We start from the raw sequence: 22,510 nt of genomic DNA on the forward strand, positions 1-22,510 counted from the left end.
TTGATGAAATTCACTCAAGTTGGATCAGCCTGGGATTTCAATTTTTGACTTTGATTTTCGGTGTGATGTTGAATTTAGCCCTCAGTGGGTTGGTGAGTTTGGTTTCCACTGACCATTGTTACGTCATTTTGTTCTCAAAAAATGACACAATATTACTCTGTAAAGATTTTTCACATAAATATTTAGTTCATCGAGATCCGATGTGTGATTTAAGTGTTCCCTTAGTTTTTTTTTTTTTTTGGAGCAGTGTATTTATACTGAAGGGAAGATTTAATTGTAACCTGCTTTTTTATTAGTGACATTTTTATACATTACTGGTTCATCTTGTTGTATTGGACTCCTGGGCTATTTAAGTGAACTGACAACAAACGCTGAGAACAAATGCCCGCGCCGGTGTGGTCCTCTATTTACCTGATGAGGTAAGGAGGCCGTATCGTGGCAGCAGAGCCGGTGCTGAGATAAAAGTCAACTGTTTAGTGAGAAAGTGGTGCTACAAGCCTTCGGTGCCTTCTGTGATCCTGGGAAATGTGAATTCACTACCAAACAAGATCGACGAGCTGGCTGCGGTGGTGAAAAATGTCAGGACCTACAGAGAATGCAGTTTGTTGTGTTTTAGTGAAACGTGGCTAACAACTAACATCCCAGATGCTAACGTGGAGCTACCCGGGTTTAGCACAGTTAGAGCGGACAGAGACGCAAATACCTGCGGGCAGCGGAAAGGAGGAGGACTCGCACTCTATGTGAATACAAGATGGTGCAACTCTGGATATGTTAACGTTAAAATCTCCACTTGCTACAGGACATCGAACTGTTGGCCTTAAGTCTGCGTCCCTATTACTTGCCCAGAGTTTGGACACGTCATTGTTGTTACTGTATACATCCCTCCTCGGGCGGGTAACATCATCCACTCAGCTGTTGCTAAATTACAAACGTAGCACCACCGAGGCGCTTGTGCTAATCGCTGGAGACTTCAACCATTTAACGCTGGACAAAACATTACCTGCCTTCTCCCAGTATGTGGACTGTAACACCCGGGGAAATAAGACTATTGATTTACTGCATGCAAACGTTAAAGACGCATACAGCGCCACCTCGCTGCCTGCGCTTGGAAAAGCAGATCATAACCTGGTTTTGCTTCAGCCTCACTACAAACCAAGAGTGAGGGTCCTACCTACAACCACACACTCATTCAGGAAGTGGTCCCCTGAGGCAGATCAGGCTCTGAGAGACTGCTTTGGAACTACGGACTGGGATATCCTGCAGGGATCACATAGTGAGAACATTGAGGAGGTTGTTGATTGTACTACTGACTACATCAACTTCTGTATGGACATTGTAGTGCCAGTAAGAACAGTACACTGCTATTCTAATAACAAGCCATGGATTACAAGTGACATCAAGGGCCTTTTGAGCCAGAAGAAAAGGGCTTTTAAAGGCAGTGATCAGCATGAGCTCAAGCGCATGCAGAAGGAACTCCCGAGTCCAGCTCAGGGCGGCAAAGGAGCAGTACAGGAGAAAGCTGGAGCAGAAGTTGCAGAATAATAACATGAAGGAAGTGTGGGATGGGATGAAGATCATCACTGGCTGCAGCTCGAAGCGGGGTTCCACCATCGAGAGAGATGTGGAGAGAGCAAACCAGATGAACAACTTTTTTTAACAGGTTTGACCACCCTAACACACTCTCACCTCGGAGTACTGCACCCTCCACCCATCCTTCTGCTGATACCAGCATAGGAAAGAGTCTACCCCAACCCACAATTACAGCAGCCCAGGGAAGCAGAGAGCTGAGGAGACTTTGTGCCAGCAAAGCAGTGGGTCCTGATGGAGTATCGCCACGACTGCTGAAGGCCTGGGCGTTGGAGCTGGGGAGTCCTCTATGGTGCATCTTCAACCTGAGCCTGGAACAGGGGAGAGTCTTGAGGCTTCGGAAAACATCTTGCATCACCCCAGTCTCAAAGATATCACATCCTAGTGAGCTGAATGACTTCCGGCCTGTCGCTCTGACATCACATGTGATGAAAACCATGGAGCGGCTGCTGCTTCACCACCTGAGGCCACAGGTCTGTCATGCCCTCGACCCTCTGCAGTTCGCATACTAGGAGAAGGTGGGAGCGGAGGATGCCATCATCTACATGCTACACCGATCCCTCTCCCACTTGGACAGAGGTAGTGGTGCAGTAAGAATTATGTTTCTGGACTTCTCTAGCGCCTTCAACACCATCCAACCTCTGCTCCTTATGGACAAGCTGACAGAGATGGGAGTAGATTCATACCTGGTAGCATGGATCGTGGACTATCTTACAAACAGACCTCAGTATGTGTGTCTCGGGAACTGCAGGTCTGACATTGTGGTCAGCAACACAGGAGCGCCGCAGGGGACTGTACTTTCTCCGGTCCTGTTCAGCCTATATACATCGGACTTCCAATACAACTCGGGAGTCCTGCCAAGTGCAAAAGTTCGCTGACGACACTGCTATCGTGGGCTGCATCAGGAGTGGGCAGGAGGAGGAGTATAGGGACCTAATCAATGACTTTGTTAAATGGTGCGACTCAAACCACCTACAACTGAACACCAGCAAAACCAAGGAGCTGGTGGTGGATTTTAGGAGGCCCAGACCCCTCCTGGGCCCCGTGATCATCAGAGGTGACTGTGTGTAGAGGGTCCAGACCTATAAATACCTGGGAGTGCAGCTGGATGATAAATTGGACTGGACTGCCAATACTGATGCTCTGTGTAAGGAAGGATAGAGCCAACTATACTTCCCTAGAAGGCTGGCGTTCTTCAACATCTGCAATAAGATGCTGCAGATGTTCTATCAGACGGTTGTGGCGAGCACCCCCTTCTACGCGGTGGTGTGCTGGGGAGGCAGCATAAAGAAGAGGGACGCCTCACGCCTGGACAAACTGGTGAGGAAGGCAGGCTCTGTTGTTGGCATGGAGCTGGACAGCTTGACATCTGTGGCAGAGTGACGGGCACTCAGCAGGCTCCTGTCAATCATGGAGAATCCACTGCATCCACTAAACAGTATCATCTCCAGCCAGAGGAGCAGCTTCAGCGACAGACTGCTGTCAATGTCCTGCTCCACTGACAGACTGAGGAGATCGTTCCATCCCCAACACTATGCGACTCTTCAGTTCCACTCGGAACTATCTGTCTATCTATCTATCTAATATTTCCTAAGTTCTGTGTTTAGGGAACAATATAGAAATTAGTTTGCTAAAAAAAAAAAATATTAAAATGTACCAAGCAGTTATATAGGGATAATGTATTTTTTTTTAACAGTATTTTCATCTTGATTTTTCATTCTACTTTTCTAGATGTTCTATGTTCTAATTGTTTAATTAATCCATTATTTACTAATTAGTGGGTCTGACGCTAAAGTAGTTGCAGCCTTTGATTTTTCAGTGTTGTTTGCCTGGGTGTCTGCTCTGCTCATTTTTAATTGTCATTATTAAGATACAACAAAGGGGGAAAAACTGCACAGAGAAAGGGCAAAGTGTAACGAAATCAACAAAAGAGAGTTAAGCATTTAAATCTATAACAAAAGCAGAAATATTTTTAAAATGTCTTATAAAAGTAAAAATCATGCTATAGTGTTTTTCTGAATGTCAGAAAAAAAATACCAGCTAATTAAATGAGATCAGTGCTATCAGGTGTTGTCAATGATTAGGAATTTGGTGGGAACAAAAACCTGCAGCCACAGGGGGTCCACAGAACTGAGTTTGGGAAACACTGGTCTACTCAAACACACAAGCATGTTTCTAGCATTTACAGATTTATATTCAATCCTCTGCGGTGGGTTGGCACCCTGCCCAGGATTGTTTCCTGCCTTGTGCCCCGTGTTGGCTGGGATTGGCTCCAGCAGACCCCCGTGACCCTGTGTTTGGATTCAGCGGGTTGGAAAATGGATGGATGGATATTCAATCCTGCACTCCTTTTTACATTTTCCCCTGTTGTGTAGGAGTCTCAATAGGCTACTGAAGACATCAAGTCAGATTTGGCTGCTAGATGTTGGTGCTGCTGACACCCCCAAAAATGCCTTCAGGTCTTTGGGAGGCAAACTAACCGGAATTGCAATACTTGTTGTTTTTTTCCATGTCACAGTTAGAAGTGGACATAACCTCCTTTGCATTGTTTTGTGCCTGCATATCCTTCAAAATTTTCTTTTTATTCTAGAGATGTCCTGGATGCTAAAGGTCAAAGTGTGTGCTACTGCTGCGACTGTATACAGTTAGGTCCATAAATATTTGGACAGAGACAACTTTTTTCTAATTTTGGTTCTGTACATTACCACAATGAATTTTAAATGAAACAACTCAGATGCAGTTGAAGTGCAGACTTTTAGCTTTAATTCAGTTGGGTGAACAAAACGATTGCATAAAAATGTGAGGCAACTAAAGCTTTTTTTTTAACACAATCCCTTCATTTCAGGGGCTCAATAGTAATTGGACAAATTAAATAACTCGAAATAATATTTTCAATTCTAATACTTGTTTGAAAAACCTTTGCTGGCAATGACAGCCTGAAGTCTTGAACTCATGGACATCACCAGATGCTGGGTTTCCTCCTTTTTAAAGCTCTGCCAGGCCTTTACTGCAGTGGCTTTCAGTTGCTGTTTGTTTGTGGGCCTTTCTGTCTGAACAAGTGAAATGCATGCTCAATTGGGTTAAGATCAGGTGACTGACTTGGCCATTCAAGAATTTTCCACTTCTTTGCTTTAATAAACTCCTGGGTTGCTTTGGCTGTATGTTTTGGGTCATTGTCCATCTGTATCATGAAATGCCGCCCAATCAATTTGACTGCATTTAGCTGAATTTGAGCAGACAGTATGTCTCTGAACACCTCAGAATTCATTCAGCTGCTTCTGTCCTGTGTCACATCATCAATAAACACTAGTGTCCCAGTGCCACTGGCAGCCATGCATGCCCAAGCCATCACACTGCCTCCACCGTGTTTTACAGATGATGTGGTATGCTTTGGATAATGAGCTGTTTCACACCTTCTCCATATTTTTTTTTGCCATCATTCTGGTAGAGGTTGATCTTGGTTTCATCTATCCAAAGAATGTTTTTCCAGAACTGTGCTGGCTTTTTTAGATGTTCTTTAGCAAAGTCCAATGTAGCCTTTCTATTCTTGAGGCTTATGAGTGGCTTTAATCTTGCAGTGCACCCTCTGTATTTACTTTCATGCAGTCTTCTCTTTATGGTAGACTTGGATATTGATACGCCTACCCCCTGGAGAGTGTTGTTCACTTGGTTGGCTGTTGTGAAGTGGTTTCTCTTCACCATGGAAATGATTCTGCGATCATCCACCACTGTTGTCTTCCGTGGACGTCCAGGTCTTTTTGCGTTGCTCAGTTCACCAGTGCTTGCTTTCTTTCTCAGGATGTACCAAACTGTAGATTTTGTCACTCGTAATATTGTAGCAATTTCTCGGATGGGTTTTTTCTGTTTTCGCAGCTTAAGGATGGCTTCTTTCACCTGCATGGAGAGCTCATTTGACCGCATGTTGTCTGTTCACAGCAAAATCTTCCACATGCAATCACCACACCTCAAATCAACTCCAGGCCTTGTATCTGCTTAATTGATAATGACATAACGACAGACTTGCCCACATCTGCCCATGAAATAGCCTTTGAGTCAATTGTCCAATTACTTTTGAGCCCCTGAAATGAAGGGATTGTGTTAAAAAATGCTTAGTTGCCTCACATTTTTATGCAATCGTTTTGTTCACCCCACTGAATTAAAGCTGAAAGCCTGCACTTCAACTGCATCTGAGTTGTTTCATTTAAAATTCATTATGGTAATGTACAAAACCAAAATTAGAAAAAAAGTTGTCTCTGTCCAATTATTTATGGACCAAACTGTATAATCTGCTCTAAACATCCAGTTAGTACCACTGCAGAGGGCATGGTTTGCTTTTCTCCTCCTCCTCCGCTGGCCCAAATATAAGAGATCTGAGCAGAGCATGCATTAAAGTAGGACAACAGATTTATGGAACTGGAAGCTCACAGATTCTGAATAAATGGCTGCACAAATACCAGAATTCAAGAAACCACCAGATTCTAAGCAGAATGAGGACACTGGTCCAGAAGATGACCAGAAGAGAGATTTTGGGAAGATAAACCTGTCATAACATGAGCACTACTCCTAGTGCTCCTTTCGCTAATACAGTCACACACACCTTCATTGCCTCTCATCTGCAGTAATCCAAACATTTCACATTAGCTGCCTGCCTACCACTGCACATATTCAAGTCACTCTTAGTCTTGGAGAATCTTCTTGCTGTTTTTCGTTGTCAACTATCATGTGTATGAAAGACCTTGTCTTGTAAATTATCATATTTCACTTAATTTATTTTGGAGTGCAATGCGAAAAAGTAAAATAAAGTCAGAAGGCTGTTTAGATATTACTGTGGTGGTGTGCATACTTCTCTAAAAGTACTAAATCAAACGAAAACCATTTTTAATCCCAAAATCTTGTGCTAGGAAACTGGAGCCCCCTACTGGAAGACCAAGAATGTTAAACAGGGTGAGTGAGAAAACACTGTTTAATGGGCACAAGCTTTTATCTTTTGATTTTATTTTGTACAATAGGTGTATTTAAATATGGCTTTGTCAGAGGGATGTAAAGAGAATGGAGCTTAATCTAATATTTAGATTTTCACTTCAGTGAGGAAAGATGAATGGAGATAATAAAAACTATTGTTTGACTGACTATAAATTCAAAATGGGAAACAAGTGAGTGGTTGAGAAAGATGTTTACTATTGGGATAAATGATGCACAATTTTCAAAAGTCAACAGGATCAATTTAAATGCTCCATTTTACTTTACTTGTAAACTCAATGCAGCTGCAGTTTGAAGTGATATCTGACCATCGCACGCCCTGGAACTCTTCTATACCAACTATTAAAAGCATCTACAGCATGTGACAAAAACGCTATATGGTAATTTGTAATTACTTTTTGTATAATGTGGTAAATGCATTTAGAGTAAATTGCTTGCAAATCCATAGTAATACAGTAGACACAGTAATATATAGGCATTGCCAAGTTGAGTGCTGATTGTGAACACTATTTTTGAAAATGTACAGTAGCAATGGCTACCCTAACAACACAGTTTCTACATTCACAGATACGGAAGTCTCTATAAGATTTGCTACATAACAACTTCAACTGTATTTGAAAAGGTCACAAACAAATGGGACGGAATAACTTGGACTTGTTTTGGTTGTTTATTGCTATGGCTGGTTATTAATAACAATAAATAAAAAAGATAACAGGCTTTTTGCAATTTAAACACTATATAAAGTGTGAAGTAGACTGAGGGACAAGATTTTAAAACCCTGAAAATCTGTATAATAAGGTATTGTTCAATGTTCATCGAAATTTAAGAGAGCCATTTGCATTCTTCTTTTTAGGCTGACCTTTTTGAACTTGACGTGCTCGACAGCCAAAATATAAACTCTGAAGTGACTCAGCAATGTACTTCTGAGAAGGTGAAACACAAAGCAACACAAGGAATTTTGCATCTCCTCCTAGAGAAGAAACAAAGAACATTATCAGAAACACTTTCATCTCAAAGGGGGAGGCCGGTCGAAGCCAACAAAATGTTAATACTGCACATGCCATAAAAAGATCTTTCAAATCAACAGGTTTCAGTCTACTGTTCAACTATTAGGAAGCAGGATGCATTTCATGCACAAACCTTTCATCAACGAAACACTTGAAAAATTACTCTAGAGGTGATGGTTTTAAAGGATTGAGTTTCTTAAAACCGTACCATTTGTGTTATTTCTTTTGTGATGAATGCGTAAATGTACAAAATGTAACTTGAGCATCGGAAAGGCACGATATAAATAAAATGTATTATTATTATTAAATATTACTACAGTGCACAATATAACTTCAACAATTACACCAAAAGTAAAGTTTTGTTTTTTTTCTTTTCAGGTAAATAAATATTTTATCATATTCAAATATACAGCATTTCAGAGTAATGATGGTTAGACTAGAACTGTTTACCTATGGAATCCTGGAGCAGGTAAGTTAGCTTGCTGTTTCTGTATGGTATGTGAGGTCTTTGCTCTGCTAACGCTCCAAGTACATCTGCTAAGGCTGATAAACTGCGGTTAATAAAAGAGGTTTCCAGAAGGGCCGCACCAGTTACACCAGACATTGCTGTGAGGGGGGGAAATTAAAGTTAATTCTTGTATCTCAAACATTTTCAGTTCTGTAAAAGCATGCTGTGGTAAATATTAAGAAGCCTGTCAAAATGAATAGCAATCATACTTAAGTAAACTAAAGGATGTTATCTATATAATATGATGAATGTAACCTGTAACTGTTAACAACTGAATAAAGTACATTAAAAAATATCAATACTACTCAGAGGTTAACCAAATTAGACAAGATCATACTATATTACTGAGGGGTAGACAACAAGTTTACATTAAAAGGTAAAAATAGGTAGGTACCATAAAAATATTTAAAAAATAAATTCACAGAAATCAAAGCAAATAACAAGAAAAAATTACCCCGTTTCACACCATTTGAAAATTTATCAACCCAACTTCTACCTAACCTGTTTATAAACGGAAAAAAATCACATTTAATGGAGTTTGTGCAGTGGTTAAGGCTTTGGGTTTAAATCCCACCACTGCGCAACCCTGAGCAAGTCACGTCACATGGCTGTGCTCCACTTGGAAATGCAAAAGAAACGTAACCAATTGTATCACAAATATTGTAAGCTGCTTTGGATAAAAGTATCAGTCAAATAATTAAATGTATGATGTAACACTGGAAAAGTCCAAGTCACACTGAAGGCACAGCAAAGTGAGACCAGGGCTTTCTCAAGCCAGAGATGATGAGGCTTACAAACTTGGTATATTTAGTACACATTTCTTTCTTTTTTTAACTAGGTGATGCAATTTCACAGTGGACAGCACTACTCTTACACATCCCCACACTTCTGAGTCTGAATCTCACCCATAAGTCTGCCTGTGCAGACTTTGTACTTCCTCTGACATCAAAGAGGCATGAAAGTTTGTTTAACAGGGGACTTTAAATCAGTCCTGTAACTGGGGGAGTGTGTCTGAGTGTCTTTTGCATTATACCCAGTGCTGTTAAAATAAGCTCCAGTCTCCACAATCCTAAATTTGATTTAAGTGAGATTGAAAATGGATGAATTAAGACATGTTTTTTATCATTATATTTCCATGATGACATTACAACTTTCCAGCTTTGGCAAAAATTGGGTCTCGCTGCAATATGTTACTGTCAACAGGAATGTTGTCTGAAAGCATGCAGGGCAGCAGCGCATGATACAGGTTTCATACAATCTTCTAATTGATGTTCACTTTGTTCCACATGGAGCAGAAACATGCTTATCATTGCAGAGTTTTGTTTTTTTTTGTGATCACAATCCCACTGTGATTAATGACCCAACTAAACAGGCTCTTGAATATCACCATTAGGAATGACAGATGTTTATGTGGTGACAATACTCAATGCAATTTCATTTTAATGCAGGAATTACAATATGGTAATACAGCAGGGCCTCACATTTCACAGTGACCTGAATTCACTTCCCTGCCCAGTCAGTGACGCTATGTTGTACATTATCCCAAAAACGTGAATAATACACTGCCTGGCCAAAAAAAAGTCGACACCAAAAAAAAAAGGTCATATACTCTAATATTTCATTTGACCGCCTTTAGCTTTGATTACGACACGCATTCGCTGTGGCATTGTTTCGATAAGCTTCTGCAATGTCACAAGATTTAGTTCCATCCAGTGTTGCATTAATTTTTCACCAAGATCTTGCATGATGGGTGCATCACTTCATCTGCCTCTCTTCTTACCCTGATGCGCCCATGACTCTGGAACAGGGTAAATCTGGACTCATCAGACCACATGACCTTCTTCCATTGCTCCAGAGTCCAATCTTTATGCTCCCTAGCAAATTGAAGCCTTTTTTTTCCGGTTTGCCTCACTGATTAGTGGTTTTCTTACGGCTACACAGCTGTTCAGTCCCAATCCCTTGAGTCCCCTTCGCATTGTGTGTGGAAATGCTCTTACTTTCACTATTAAACATAGACCTGAGTTCTACTGTTGTTTTTCTTCGATTTAATTTCACCAAACGTTTAAGTGATCGCCGATCACAATCATTCACGATTTTTTTCCAGCCACATTTCTTTCTCGAAGACGATGCGTTATTAAAAACTGGAAGGATAGTGGGGACCCATTGGACAGTTCTTAACCCAATTTTAGTAGTTTCTGCAATCTCCTTAGATGTTTCTCTGCTTGATGCATGCCAATGATTTGACCCTTCTCAAACAGACTCAACATCTTTTCCACAACCACGAGATGTGTCTTTCGACATGGTTGTTTAAGAAATGAGAAGCAACTCATTGCACCAGTTGGGGTTAAATAACTTGTTGCCAGCTGAAAGATAATTGCCCATGCAGTAATTATCCAATAGGAGGCTCGTACCTATTTGCTTAGTTAAATCCAGGTGGCAACTTTTTTTTTTGGCCAGGCAGTGTATATTAACTAGCACCTGTAAATTGACGCGACATAAAAATGTTTAATAACTAGCATCTGTAAATTGACGTGATGTAAGAATGTTTAAGAATAAAGGTGAAGAAAGACAAAAAGAGAACTGTAAGGAATACAAGCAGAGCTCAATTACACTACAGGCTTGAATACAAATATATCTGTGGTGCAGCTTCATTTCTTTCTGCATTGAGTTACATTTCAGAGAGGCACAAGCAGAATTATAGTATGCAGTTCTAGAAATGTTGGCAAAGAAGAAGTGTTAAATGTCTCTCTGTCTTACAAATCACACATGTCTTACTTTACCAATGCTTCCTTTCACTGTATGGTAGCTATTTGCTCCCAACTACCTTTAATGTACTTCCAAAGAATGTTAATACATCTTCATCAATGCTTTGGATGGTTTGTGTCCAACCCCCCCCCCCCCCCTTTAATGCCTTAGATTTTGTGAAGCTTACCCACCATTATAAATGGTAACAATAAAATCTGTGCTCTGTTATAGGTATCCTTGTAATGTTCCCACCTGCCCAACTATTTGTGAGAGGCCACTCTGGGTGCTAAGACATAGGCTGCTATAGCTGGTGAGACAGCTAAAACTTCACTTCGCTTTAATTATATATTGGGGTGTAACAGTCACCCAAACCCCATCATATAAAGGTGTGTACACTCATACAGCCATGGTGTAAAAAGGGATTTTTCTTTATTTTCTCAAAAAATTATTTCAGCCTTAACATCAACGAAAACTGAAAGTTCAGTAACTATGTGTACACTTCTGATATCCACTTTATGTTTACTTTTAGAATTCATATGATTTAAGACCTTTACAGCAGAAAACAATACAACTATTTATTTATTCTCAGGTTGATAACACTCCTAGTTTGGACTGATAATAATGAATTACTTGTCTCTGTACAATTAGAGACACTTCTAGCCCAGCACACAGATGGCTGCCTCAAGCATATGTGCTTTTAGCTTTCTGCCATTAGGAGGTGGAGCTGGTAAAGCAGCTGAATATCCTGAAGGGAATAAAGAACACAAATTATTATTTAGGTAAAGCCACTTCATTTTGACTGTTTGCTTACTCTGCAACCAAAACTTCTCATAAAACATAAAAAAAATTAGAAAGGATTTTCTAGTCTTTTTGAAATTAAATTTTTAATCATACCATCCCTTGTGAATAATTACTTACCAACACATTCACTGCCCGCAAGATCAACTAGTTCTAATTTCATTTTCATACGCTTCGAGTGTTCTGGCACCAATAAAATATTTGGCTTTGGTGGAGAAAGCTGGACATATTCCTCTGTATTTTTAATTGAAGAACAATTGTGATACGATGACTCCTGTTCATTTTCTGAAGAGAAGGGTTTAAATGAAAAACAAGGCGGGGAGATTAGCATTTAAGAAAAGTGCTAGATTTATTGACAAGACCAGTTTTCCAGAGACATGTTTTTCTTACTCCTGAAACGCCTTACTTAACTAGGCATCATGATTTCGTTTTTAATTGTTTTAAACTTCATTTAAAATAACTGGCCACTGACAAAAGTATTATTTCAGTTGAATTGAAACATGATTTGCAACTCTCACAAATATCTGATAATTCTGTAAAACGTAACAAGGTAAATATATTTTACATATACAACACACTAAGGTTATTATTCCTATTAAAGTTGTTTATTTTTAAATATATATTTAGGCTAAAATGATTATACAGTGACATTGATTACATAGTGAATTAATTATACACTGTATAAACAAATTAAGTTTTTAATACAAGACGTAACTAATACAGACATCAAATAACAACACACCAGTCTGACTCGAATCAAGCAGCCTCCTGGTGTAGAAGTCATTAGCTGGTACCTTTGTGAGAGCTAAATTCATGATCTGGAAATACTTGGAATAGCTATGTGCATGCATGTAAACAGTAGGTGAAGGTTTCCTGTCTCCAACTTGGCAGTGACATTAGCAGGACTCTCTAATGCACTGCCTCAACTTCTGTCTCTATGGAAAGTATCAAATGGCTTGTGAGCATCTACAGTGGCATGTAAAAGTTTGGGCACCCTTGCTTAAAATGTCTGCTACTGTGAATAGTTAAGTGAGTGGAAGATGAACTGATCTCCAAAAGTTAAAGATGACATTTTTTTCAGCATTTTATGAAAGATTAGTGTATTGTTTTTGTTTTGTACAATTGTGCAGTGAAAAAAGGAAAGGAGCAACATGCAAATGTTTGGGCACCCCAAGATACGTCAGGTCTCAGATAACTTCTACCAAGGTCATAGACCTTAATTAGCTTGTGAGGACTATGGCTTGTTCACATCACTGTTCAGAAACTGAAGGTGATGCAAATTGCAAAGCTGTATAAATTCTCTTGACTCCCAAAACAATCAGCAGCCATGGGCTCCTCTAAGCAGCTGCCTAGTTCTGAAAAATAAATAATTGATGCTCACAAAGCAGGAGAAGGCTACAAGAAAGTAGCAAAGTGTTCGCAGGTAGCTGCTCCCTCAGTTCATAAAGTTATTAAGAAATGGCAGTTAACAGGAATGGTGGAGGTTGTGGAAGAACTGCTCATTGGATTTCTAGAGAAGCAAATAACCACCCCAACCGGGGGTTTTACTAAGTACTGACCATGTTGGGTGACCAAACTTTTGTTTCAGGCTGTTTTAATTTTTTTGGTATTTTGTACCTGTGAGCGATGGAAATAAAAATGCAATATTGCTGAAAATATTAAAGAAATGTGTCGTCTTTATGCCTTTTGGTGACCAGTTCATCTTCTGCTCACTTAACTATTCGCAGTAACAGAAATTTTAAGCATGGGTGCCCAAACTTTTGCATGCCACTCACGTGGGGGCCTCTCCTGTGGAGAATTTCAAGAATAGGAAACCACCCTCATTTTAAATGTCAGGTTTCAGAGAAAATGCTATGCATAGAGATTAGTCTGACTTCACTGAGGTGGTATTTTTCAGCCTCTCAAATGAGCTGTGGTTCCTTCCTCAGCAGGCAAGCCACATTATTCATGACATCCTAAGAGGCTGTTTCCATTACTTATGTTTTGTTCATGTGGATTCATCTACCAGACTGGTATTGCAAAAGACCTCACCACATTTATCTTGTGGGTGGTTGGCATATATGGTTTATAATCATAATTCAGTCACATATTTTGTCAGAGATGAACCATGGTTTACCTTTTAACCACTACATTCCCTGCTACTATACAGGTATGTACAGGCCAACATATTTACTTTCAATGTAATGGAAAATTCCAAAAGTGAGTGACCTTTTTATTAGTCTAATTTTCCAGAATACCAGCACATGTATTATCAAAATGTATGAAAGCGCTGATTCTTACAACCATACTTGTTTTTAATTGTATTCATCTTGTGAATGTGTATAAAAAGCACTGCATAAAGTGATTTTTTTTTTTTTTTTTTTGGTTTGGTAAAATTTTGTTACAGTAAGCTTATAGGTGTTTTCATCATGATGAAACTACTTCACGCTGCATACAGTCAAGTATTCTGTACAAAAGAAAAATATTAAGTGTCAAGAAACATGTTAATCTGGTCCAATAAATATAAAAGTTACCCATATGCACATCAAATACTTTAAAAGCAAAATTACATTCTCCTTTTAATGGAGTGTTGTTTGTCATACAACAAAAATACAACAATGAGTGGTATTACATGGAGCTTGCTCAAAGTATAGAGCATGAAGTGGAGGCTGGAATGATTAAGAGAGTATGGTAGGAGCTCTTCTTTTTCTTGATATCTTAACTTTTGTGCCTCTCTATACCAGAGTTTGAAAACTGGACACTTTTCTGACAAAACTGCTTTGCATGCAGTGGTTGAAAATGAACACCACTTGTCGGATTTCAGCTTGTATGAGCTCCAGGAAGTCATGCTTTCATTGTCAAGGCTAATAAACTGTGACATCTCAATCAAATTTCAGTATAAACAGTTCAAAGTAACTTTTGTTAGACCAAACAATAATTTAAAAATTAGATGGAAAAAAAATTCTTACCCATGCCTCTAGGTGTAGTGCCGTGCATTGTAACAGTAAGGGTAACAATCAGGTGAGAGCGAGAGGAGTCAGTGTGGACCAGTGTTGGATGTTTCACTCGGCGTTGCATCCCAAGGTTTAAGAAATACATGATTTCAGTTACATTTTCTACTCGCCTATGTGGGAAGTTAAACAAACAAACTTACAAGAGGTAATTACGGATCTGCTTAGCTTGAGAAACAGCAGTTAAATAATTATGAATGTATACAATCTGTTCTCCTGCTTCACAGGCAAATAAATTGCCCAGGATTAACGAATATTTTAAATGCTTTTGAGATCAGAATGACACACAATATTTACAGTGGGACCTCGGTTCACGAACATCTTGGTACACGTACAAATCGGTTTACGACCAAAAAAGTTCGCCAAACTTTTGCCTCGGTTCATGACCACACACTCGGTATACGAACAAGCCAGCTTCCCTTTCGGTTTGTACATGTTCAGTCTCTCCCTGTGCATTTCCTGTGCAGCGAGCAAGAGAGAGAGAGAGAGCGAGAGAGCGCGACACACACATACATACACACACAGGCAGTGCGAGAGAGAGCCAAACGCACATACACAGGCAGCGCGAGAGAGAGCTGCAAACACACAAGCAGCGCTAGAGAGACAGACGCAGACACACGGGCAGCGAGAGGGAGAGGGGGCTGGACTCATAAGGTAGAGAAGGCAGTTAAAGAATGCACTGGGCTTGATTTTGTTTTCACTTCTGTTTACAGCGATTGGTTCGTAGCGTGCATTGTTGCAATGTTACTTTTCTTGGTGGTTTATTAAATTACGGATTTTTTCAAATGTTCATTTTTTTCCCTGTGCTTAAAACTCATTAAAAAAAAAAAAAAAGTGTTTTTAGCCAGCGGTTGGTAGCTCTATAGCGTGAACTATTGCAGTGTTAGTTTTCTCTGTTGTTCAAGGTTTTCTCAGTGTTATTCTATGGTTTAATTAACTATATTTGTGCTTAAAAACTTAAAAAAATATATATTTACATACAGTTCATATGGTCTGGAACGGATTAATTGTATTTACTGTGACGATGCGGGTTCGGCTCCATGTTCCCATTGGCTGTTAGGGAGCCCTTGAATCCAGCACCGTTGGTAATGTCACCGATGAGCTAGACAGTGAGGCAATAACAATGAGCAAGGGGATGGTTTAAAAGTGCCAAGTGCTTTTATTCACAGCAATCCAAAACAGTGTTCTAATAAAGTGCAGCAGTGCAATGTCCAAGAAATAAATAATCCATTAAATGAAACGTGGAGGTTAAAATACACAAAACAACAATCTTTTAAAACGAGGTTAAAGCGTTAAAGTGTCTTCCTTTACCCTGGCGGCTCCCCTGCTACTCAACAGGAGGGACGCTCTCATTACAGCTGGCCTTCTACCTACTTCTGCTACTGCTACTGTCAGTCGCCTTTCCGATCCTTGGCTCCGGTCGGCTCCCCCTGACAGTGACCTGGGAAATCCCACCAACGGCCAAGGCTCTCACGTGGTGGACACCACATTCCCAAGTCCTGATTCCCGCGGTCATCCGTGGAGAATCATCCACCTTCCAGTCACTCCCGTCCTTCTTACAGCTCTGCGGGAGCGACAACAACTACTACGCCTGGGATGTCGGCCTAACACCCAGGTTGCCTGTTCATGCTCACTCACTCACTCGCACCAGCACACTCTCTCTCTTTCTCTTGCTTCCTGCTTTCTTCTACAACCTCCCGTTCTCTTTCCTTTCTTTTCTTTTCTTGTACTCTCTCTAACCGTCTCGGGCTTCTCTATATATGCAGAGAGGACATGGCAGCTGCAGCCCATTAGCTACAGGAACAATCATGGATGTTGGCAGTCTCTCACCTGTGCACTTAGGTGAGAAACGCCCACACCGCAGATCGCCCTGCGGCTTGCTACAGTCACCATGCCCCCTCCTAAGCCGCGAGCGTGGTGATTATTCATTTAAAAACAAACTGGCCTTTGCTGGAAGAGCTGTGGACCCATAACACCACATTTACATACAATCCTATGGGGGAAATTGCTTCGGTTCACGACCAAATCGGTTTACGACCAGAGTTTTGGAACGAATTATGGTCGTGAACCAAGGTTCCACTGTACTTTGAAATGTTATGGTCTCTGTGTCATATAAAGAAACTGACCTAAAACCAATGTTACAGTAATAATACCAACAATCTGTGGCACTACCCATATAAAGAAATCTAACATATATCAATTTCAATTGTATGATATCAGTTTTAAGAAAATGAATGAGAGACCCTTTTTAAGGCACGACTGAAAAAATGACCTTTCAGTCTCTTTGGTAAAACACAGTAAATGCAGAAGCCTATTGTAATGTTAATGCCCTTTTTTAAATTAAATACTAGGGCACTTGTCTTTTAGACACAATATAGCTGGCAAGTTAAGAGTACAAATAGCTTCATATTGATTAACTGATTAACATTACAGAAAAAAGTGATGTGAGCAAATTTTGGAAGAAAGGGCATATAAGAAATTTCAGGTGAATGACTACAATCTTGGATAAAATAATAAGAAACAAAATACATATGAAATTTAGTCAGTCATACTCAAACACAGTGCTAGAAGAGGAGGTTACTAATAAAAGAACTATTTAAAATATTAAAAAATGAAACTAAACAACATAAACCTATTTCGTCCAGCAATCAAATGTTGCTATTATGGTATGCTCTTTGTAACAAAGTATAAAACAATATTTAAAACATCAGCGTGTCTTGAAGGGAATTAAAGGCAAAGCGGTTAAAGATTCTGTATATGAGTGCAGTTCTGTGTATGTGCTACATTGTGTAATTAATCAAGTAGCTGCTTTTCGTAAACAAGCTTGTATGAAAAGTGAGATCAGTAGCCAGAACATCAGGTATAATGACCGTGTTAACTTAAATAAAGGTAAGTACAATATCAAAAAGCACAGGCGTCTTCAATAAGCAAGAATACTGTAACTGCTTAAGTGTTATAGCACCGGAAACATGTTGACAAGATCAGGAAAGTGAAAATCTTCAGCAAACAAAAATACAAATGGAAAAAAAAAAAAAATCCAAACACTGAGTTTTAAATTGGTCCTGGGGTTGTTACTACTAATATTTTTACTAAATGGACTCCTATTAAACAAACTCCTTTTTTTTATTTTTCTCATTTTTTGCTTCAATATAGGAATTCCCAAAAGGATTTTCAGTTTTGAATGATAGTTAAAAAATAATTTTATGCTTTACAAATGGAATGGGTAAGCTTTAATAATCTTGCTTATTATGACATTCTAAAACGTCTGTACATTTAAGCCTTGGCTGGCTAACAAGCAAACAGAAGGAAATCGTACCAAAGGGATTGTTCCTCTAGAACATTTACTGGCATTTGAGCCTGTTTCTGTTCTCTGTTAAATGTTGCTATTTTGGCAGAATAATGACAGAAAACTCTACAATGAAGGAAACAAGCTATTCTGTTTTGAAATCTGTAATAAAAATACTCACTCATATGTCAAAGATGGCACACTGCTCCGTCCATTAACCATTGTGATAACTTCCCGCTTGATGCTTCGCACTGTTCCATCACTGTCTTTTGCTAGCAGATCGAACACTTCATTATTGTAAATTTCCACAATAGAAACCTCCACAGAATAGTGGCCCGTTTCTCTTTCAGAAATAAATCTGCAGTTAATCAAAAAAACTTATCAGGTCTTGTAACAAAATAATGGACCTCTAGGTGGAACTGCATTTATATTTATAGCACATACCTGTGGTGCTGAGGTGTCACCTGCTGCACTCAGGTCCCAGTCCAGGTGGTTCGTCATGTGGTGGGTGTGGCAATGTGCTATCAGCACACGCTCCCAACTTACCTTCTACATACTGTATCATTACATACTATTGTGTCTTGTGTCAGCAGCCATACCACCTGCACTTCAAAACAGGTCATCCAACTGAAGCTAAGTATGGTCAAGCCTGGCCAATAACTGGATGGGAGACCATCTAGGAAAAACTAGGGTTGCTGCTAGAAGAGGTATTGGTGTGTCCAGTAGGGAGAACTTACCTTGTGGTTTGTGTGGCGATCCTAACGCCCCAGTGCAGTGATGGGGACACTGTGCTGTAAATATAGTGTCGTCCTTTAAATGAGACATAAAACCAAGGTGCTGACTTTCTGTGGTCATTAAAGATCCCTGGTCATCTTTTGAAAAGAGTAGGGCTTATCACGATGTCCTGGCTAAATTGCCCCTCACAGCCTTGTCCATTCTGGCCCACTAATCATCCCCTGTCCCTAACTGGCTCTCTCTCTCTCTCACTCCTTTACCACCTAATAGTTAAAGTGTGGTGAGTGAACTGGTACAATAATGGCAGCTGTCACATCATCCAAGTGGATGGTACACACTGGTGGTGATTGAAGTGGTTTCTTCCCTTGTCTGTGTAAAATGCTTTGAGCAGCCAGATAAGCACTATATCAATGTAAGTAATTATTATTATTATTATTATTTTCTATTATTAAACTTAAGAAGGTTATGGAATGGATGGATGAACATCTTGCCTATTTTAACAACACACTGAAATACAAAAAAGTTATAATCACAGTCACTTGTAACAGTTTAACTGAATATAAGTCCTATCATAATAGAAAAACAACAATTCTTACTTGAACAGCTCTTTAGCTGATTTGGGGATAATTCCTTCTTCTGTAGGATCTTCAGAGTTTAAGTTGTCTTCACCAAGCGGCCCCATCATTGTGTATGTTTTTCCACTGCCTGTCTGGCCATATGCCATTATACAAACATTATATCTGTAACGCAAGTATCATTAGATTCAGGAATAATTTCAAATAAATACTGTCACTACATTAAAATGTTTTCTAGTGTTATAAATACCTGCCATAATTCTTAAAAATATTTCAACAGAAACAAATCTAAGTATATTATGAGTGAAAACACCCAGAATGCATTCTGAAACTTACAAAACCTAAACCTTTACATACGTTTATTTTTGTCCTACATGTATTTTATGAAATTTGGCCAAATTCTGTATTTATTTTTGGGCTTTACCAAAAACAAAATGTGTGGCACAGTGGCCACAGCTGTTGCTTAAAGGATTCATGCAATGTACTCAAATCATGTGTCCATTTTCTGTTTTGTGTGCAGTTTGCACATTCTCCCAGTGTGTGCATTCTTCTCCAACATCCACAAAAATAGATTGTTTAAGTTAACTGGCAACCCATCCTGGGTTAGTTCCCGCCTTATACTCAAAGCTATCAGAATAGACTCTGCGCCCCAGTGACCCTAAATTAGAGTAAGCAGAAAAAAATTAAGATGTCAATATAGTGTAAACATTGAATGTAAAGGACATTATCTAGAAAGAAGAAATGTGCAGATTACACTTCTTTTTATTTCTGTCTATTTCAATGTCCAAGGAATGATTGCAGCATGCCATGCCAGTTTTTCTTTTCATGCACTCTGTTCAATTAATCTAAACAGAGAATGGTTTCTTACTCAGTGCTCACTTTTTGTTTACCTTATATAGAATTGGACACTACTTCCTTGTTCTCATATAAGGAATAAATAAAATATACATCCTAGACATTTATTTAAGAAAATAAATTGTTGGTCATCTAAGGAAGGAATGTCTGTACTTGAAGAACATCCATCTGCTGCACCTACCCTGCAATTTTTTTTAATTCTTTTTCAACTACTGTATATTACATGCTTATGAGCCTTGCAAGAAGCTGCATTACTAATGAAGCTTAAAAATCTGGTTTGTGTGCATAAGTTACATAATAATTTAAAAAAATTAAGAAGCAAATAATATTCTAAGCTCTAATCAGTAACATTTCAGTAACTTTAGGCTGACTTACTACATTCAGTAGAGACCAACAAAACATTCAAGTTGTTCTAAAAAATATAATTTTAGAGGTTTACCCATCTAGAAGTGAAGTGATTAAAGGGCGCACATCTGCAAATACTACTTCTTGAGAATCTTCTGAGGAATACACTCTATGAAATAAACATTTTAAAACACATTAAGCTAAATTTAACAAGATGCAGTCTTCAATTTTGACTAACACAAACCTCTACAAATTTTAACTGTCTAGCTGTTTATCCTCAGAAAGATCTATATTTCTAAATTATGGTCCTTTTTGATGCCAAAGGTCAGATGAGAATGGCCAGACTGGTTTGAGCTGATAGAATGGCAACAGTAACTCAAATAGCCACTCATTACAACCAAGGTATACAGAAGAGCTTCTCTGAACACACAACATGCCGAACCTTGAAGCAGATGTGCTACAGCAGCAGGAGACAACACCGGTTGCCACTCCTGTCAGCTAAGTACAGGCCACAGTTTGTACAGGCTCATCAAAATTGTCAATAGAAGATTGGAAAAACATTGCCTGATCTGATGAGTCTTGATTACTGCTGTGACAGAAATTGAAAGGGTCAGAAATTGGCGTCAACAACATGAAAGCATGGATCCATCCTGCCTTGTATCAATGGTTCAAGCTGATGGCGGTGGTTTAATGCTGCTGGGGATATTTTCTTGGCACACATTCAGCCCCTTAATACCAATTAAGCATCATTTAAATGCCACAGAATACCTTAATATTGTTGCTGACAATGTAGATGTCCATAGGACCACAGTGTACCCATCTTCTGATGGCTACTTCCACCAGGATAACGTGCCATGTCAGAAAACTCAAATCATCTCGGACTGCTTTCTTGAACATGTCAGTGAGTTCACATTACTCAAATCACCACCACAGTCACCAAACATCAATCCAATAGAGCACCTTTGGGATGTGGTGGAACGCGAGATTCGCATTATAAATGTGCAGCTGACAAATCTGCAGCAACTACGTAATGCTGTTATGTCAATATGGACCGAAATCCCTGAAGAATGTTTCCAGCACCTTGTTGAATTTATGCCATAAAGAATTACGGCAGTTCTCATAATGTGATACAGTACCTGCCAAATAATATAAAGAGTACATGACACGTGTTTCGCCCTAATTGAGGCTTATCAGGTGTACATACTTTTGCTTCCTCTTGCAGTGATTGAACCTTAGACATCGGCACCTGAAGCAAACCCTCAGATATTGCACCACCGCGGTTGGTTCGGTTAATTGACAGGGTGGAGATCGGAGTATTACATTCATAGGTCTGAGTCGCAATCTGATTATTTGGATGGTTACCTACCAGGTAACACATGTGATTGGTCAGCCAGTCGGTAAACATCTGCAAAGGTCCTCTCAGTTGTGTGAAGCAGATCACAGATATGTGATACAGTACAGTATATACACTATACACACTGTATATTATATATTAACATTGAAATTTTATCAGTATTTGAAAACTGAAGAGTGTTCAAACAAAATTTAAAATATAAAACATTCTAATCTCAATTATAATAGTAGTGTTAAATGTCTTGTCAAATTTTATATTGTGATATTAGGAGTTTAGTTTGAGCATAGTTCTGGCTAGTCTCCATTATATTAGTAAATAAAATTGAATGTTTATTTCATTCACTTTTCTAAAAAGTACAGCGATACTGTTATGCAAAGAATTTTCTCTAATACCTTTAGGTACAGTTTTGTTTATACTACTTTTTAGAATTAGCTGAAATACCTTTCAAATTCAATCCTTTTGTTCACTGTGGGATACCCAGGTCTAGAGCTGCTAACAAAGATGGTGTCCTAAAGAAAATAAATAATAAATAAATAAATATGTAATTGCATGGTGAAATATGCTAATATTACACATCAGGTGTGCTCATATTTGCATTTCTGTGTATTAAGTTATAAGACTTCAATAAATCAAACCTCCAAACCAAAATAGAGTACAGTAATTCTATATCATATCTGATGGCAAGCCATTACTATTAACTCAAAATAAATAAAAAATAAAAGCAATAATGCAAATGGAACAAAAC

At 39.0% G+C, this 22,510-nt stretch overlaps 1 protein-coding gene across 2 annotated transcripts in view; it reads right to left on the reverse strand.

The window, feature by feature from the left end:
* Positions 1 to 7,188: 7,188 nt before the first annotated feature.
* kif25 (kinesin family member 25) overlaps positions 7,189 to 22,510 on the reverse strand; it is a 37,987-nt gene continuing 22,665 nt past the window's right edge. The window contains exons 8-15 of one of the 2 annotated variants that reach the window (XM_028797224.2): positions 22,207 to 22,274; positions 20,506 to 20,580; positions 19,233 to 19,376; positions 18,083 to 18,259; positions 14,574 to 14,728; positions 11,746 to 11,910; positions 8,025 to 8,180; positions 7,189 to 7,537 (exon numbers count right to left, since the gene is read on the reverse strand). In XM_028797224.2, the coding sequence (XP_028653057.1) occupies positions 7,380 to 7,537; positions 8,025 to 8,180; positions 11,746 to 11,910; positions 14,574 to 14,728; positions 18,083 to 18,259; positions 19,233 to 19,376; positions 20,506 to 20,580; positions 22,207 to 22,274 (1,098 nt within the window). In that variant the 3' untranslated portion in view covers positions 7,189 to 7,379. Of the gene's footprint in view, positions 7,538 to 8,024; positions 8,181 to 10,992; positions 11,573 to 11,745; positions 11,911 to 14,573; positions 14,729 to 18,082; positions 18,260 to 19,232; positions 19,377 to 20,505; positions 20,581 to 22,206; positions 22,275 to 22,510 lie in introns of those variants that run through there. The other variant, XM_028797226.2, reaches the window with a different exon arrangement.

Source organism: Erpetoichthys calabaricus, chromosome 3 (assembly GCF_900747795.2).
Source record: "Erpetoichthys calabaricus chromosome 3, fErpCal1.3, whole genome shotgun sequence".
Taxonomy (NCBI): Eukaryota; Metazoa; Chordata; class Cladistia; order Polypteriformes; family Polypteridae; genus Erpetoichthys; species Erpetoichthys calabaricus.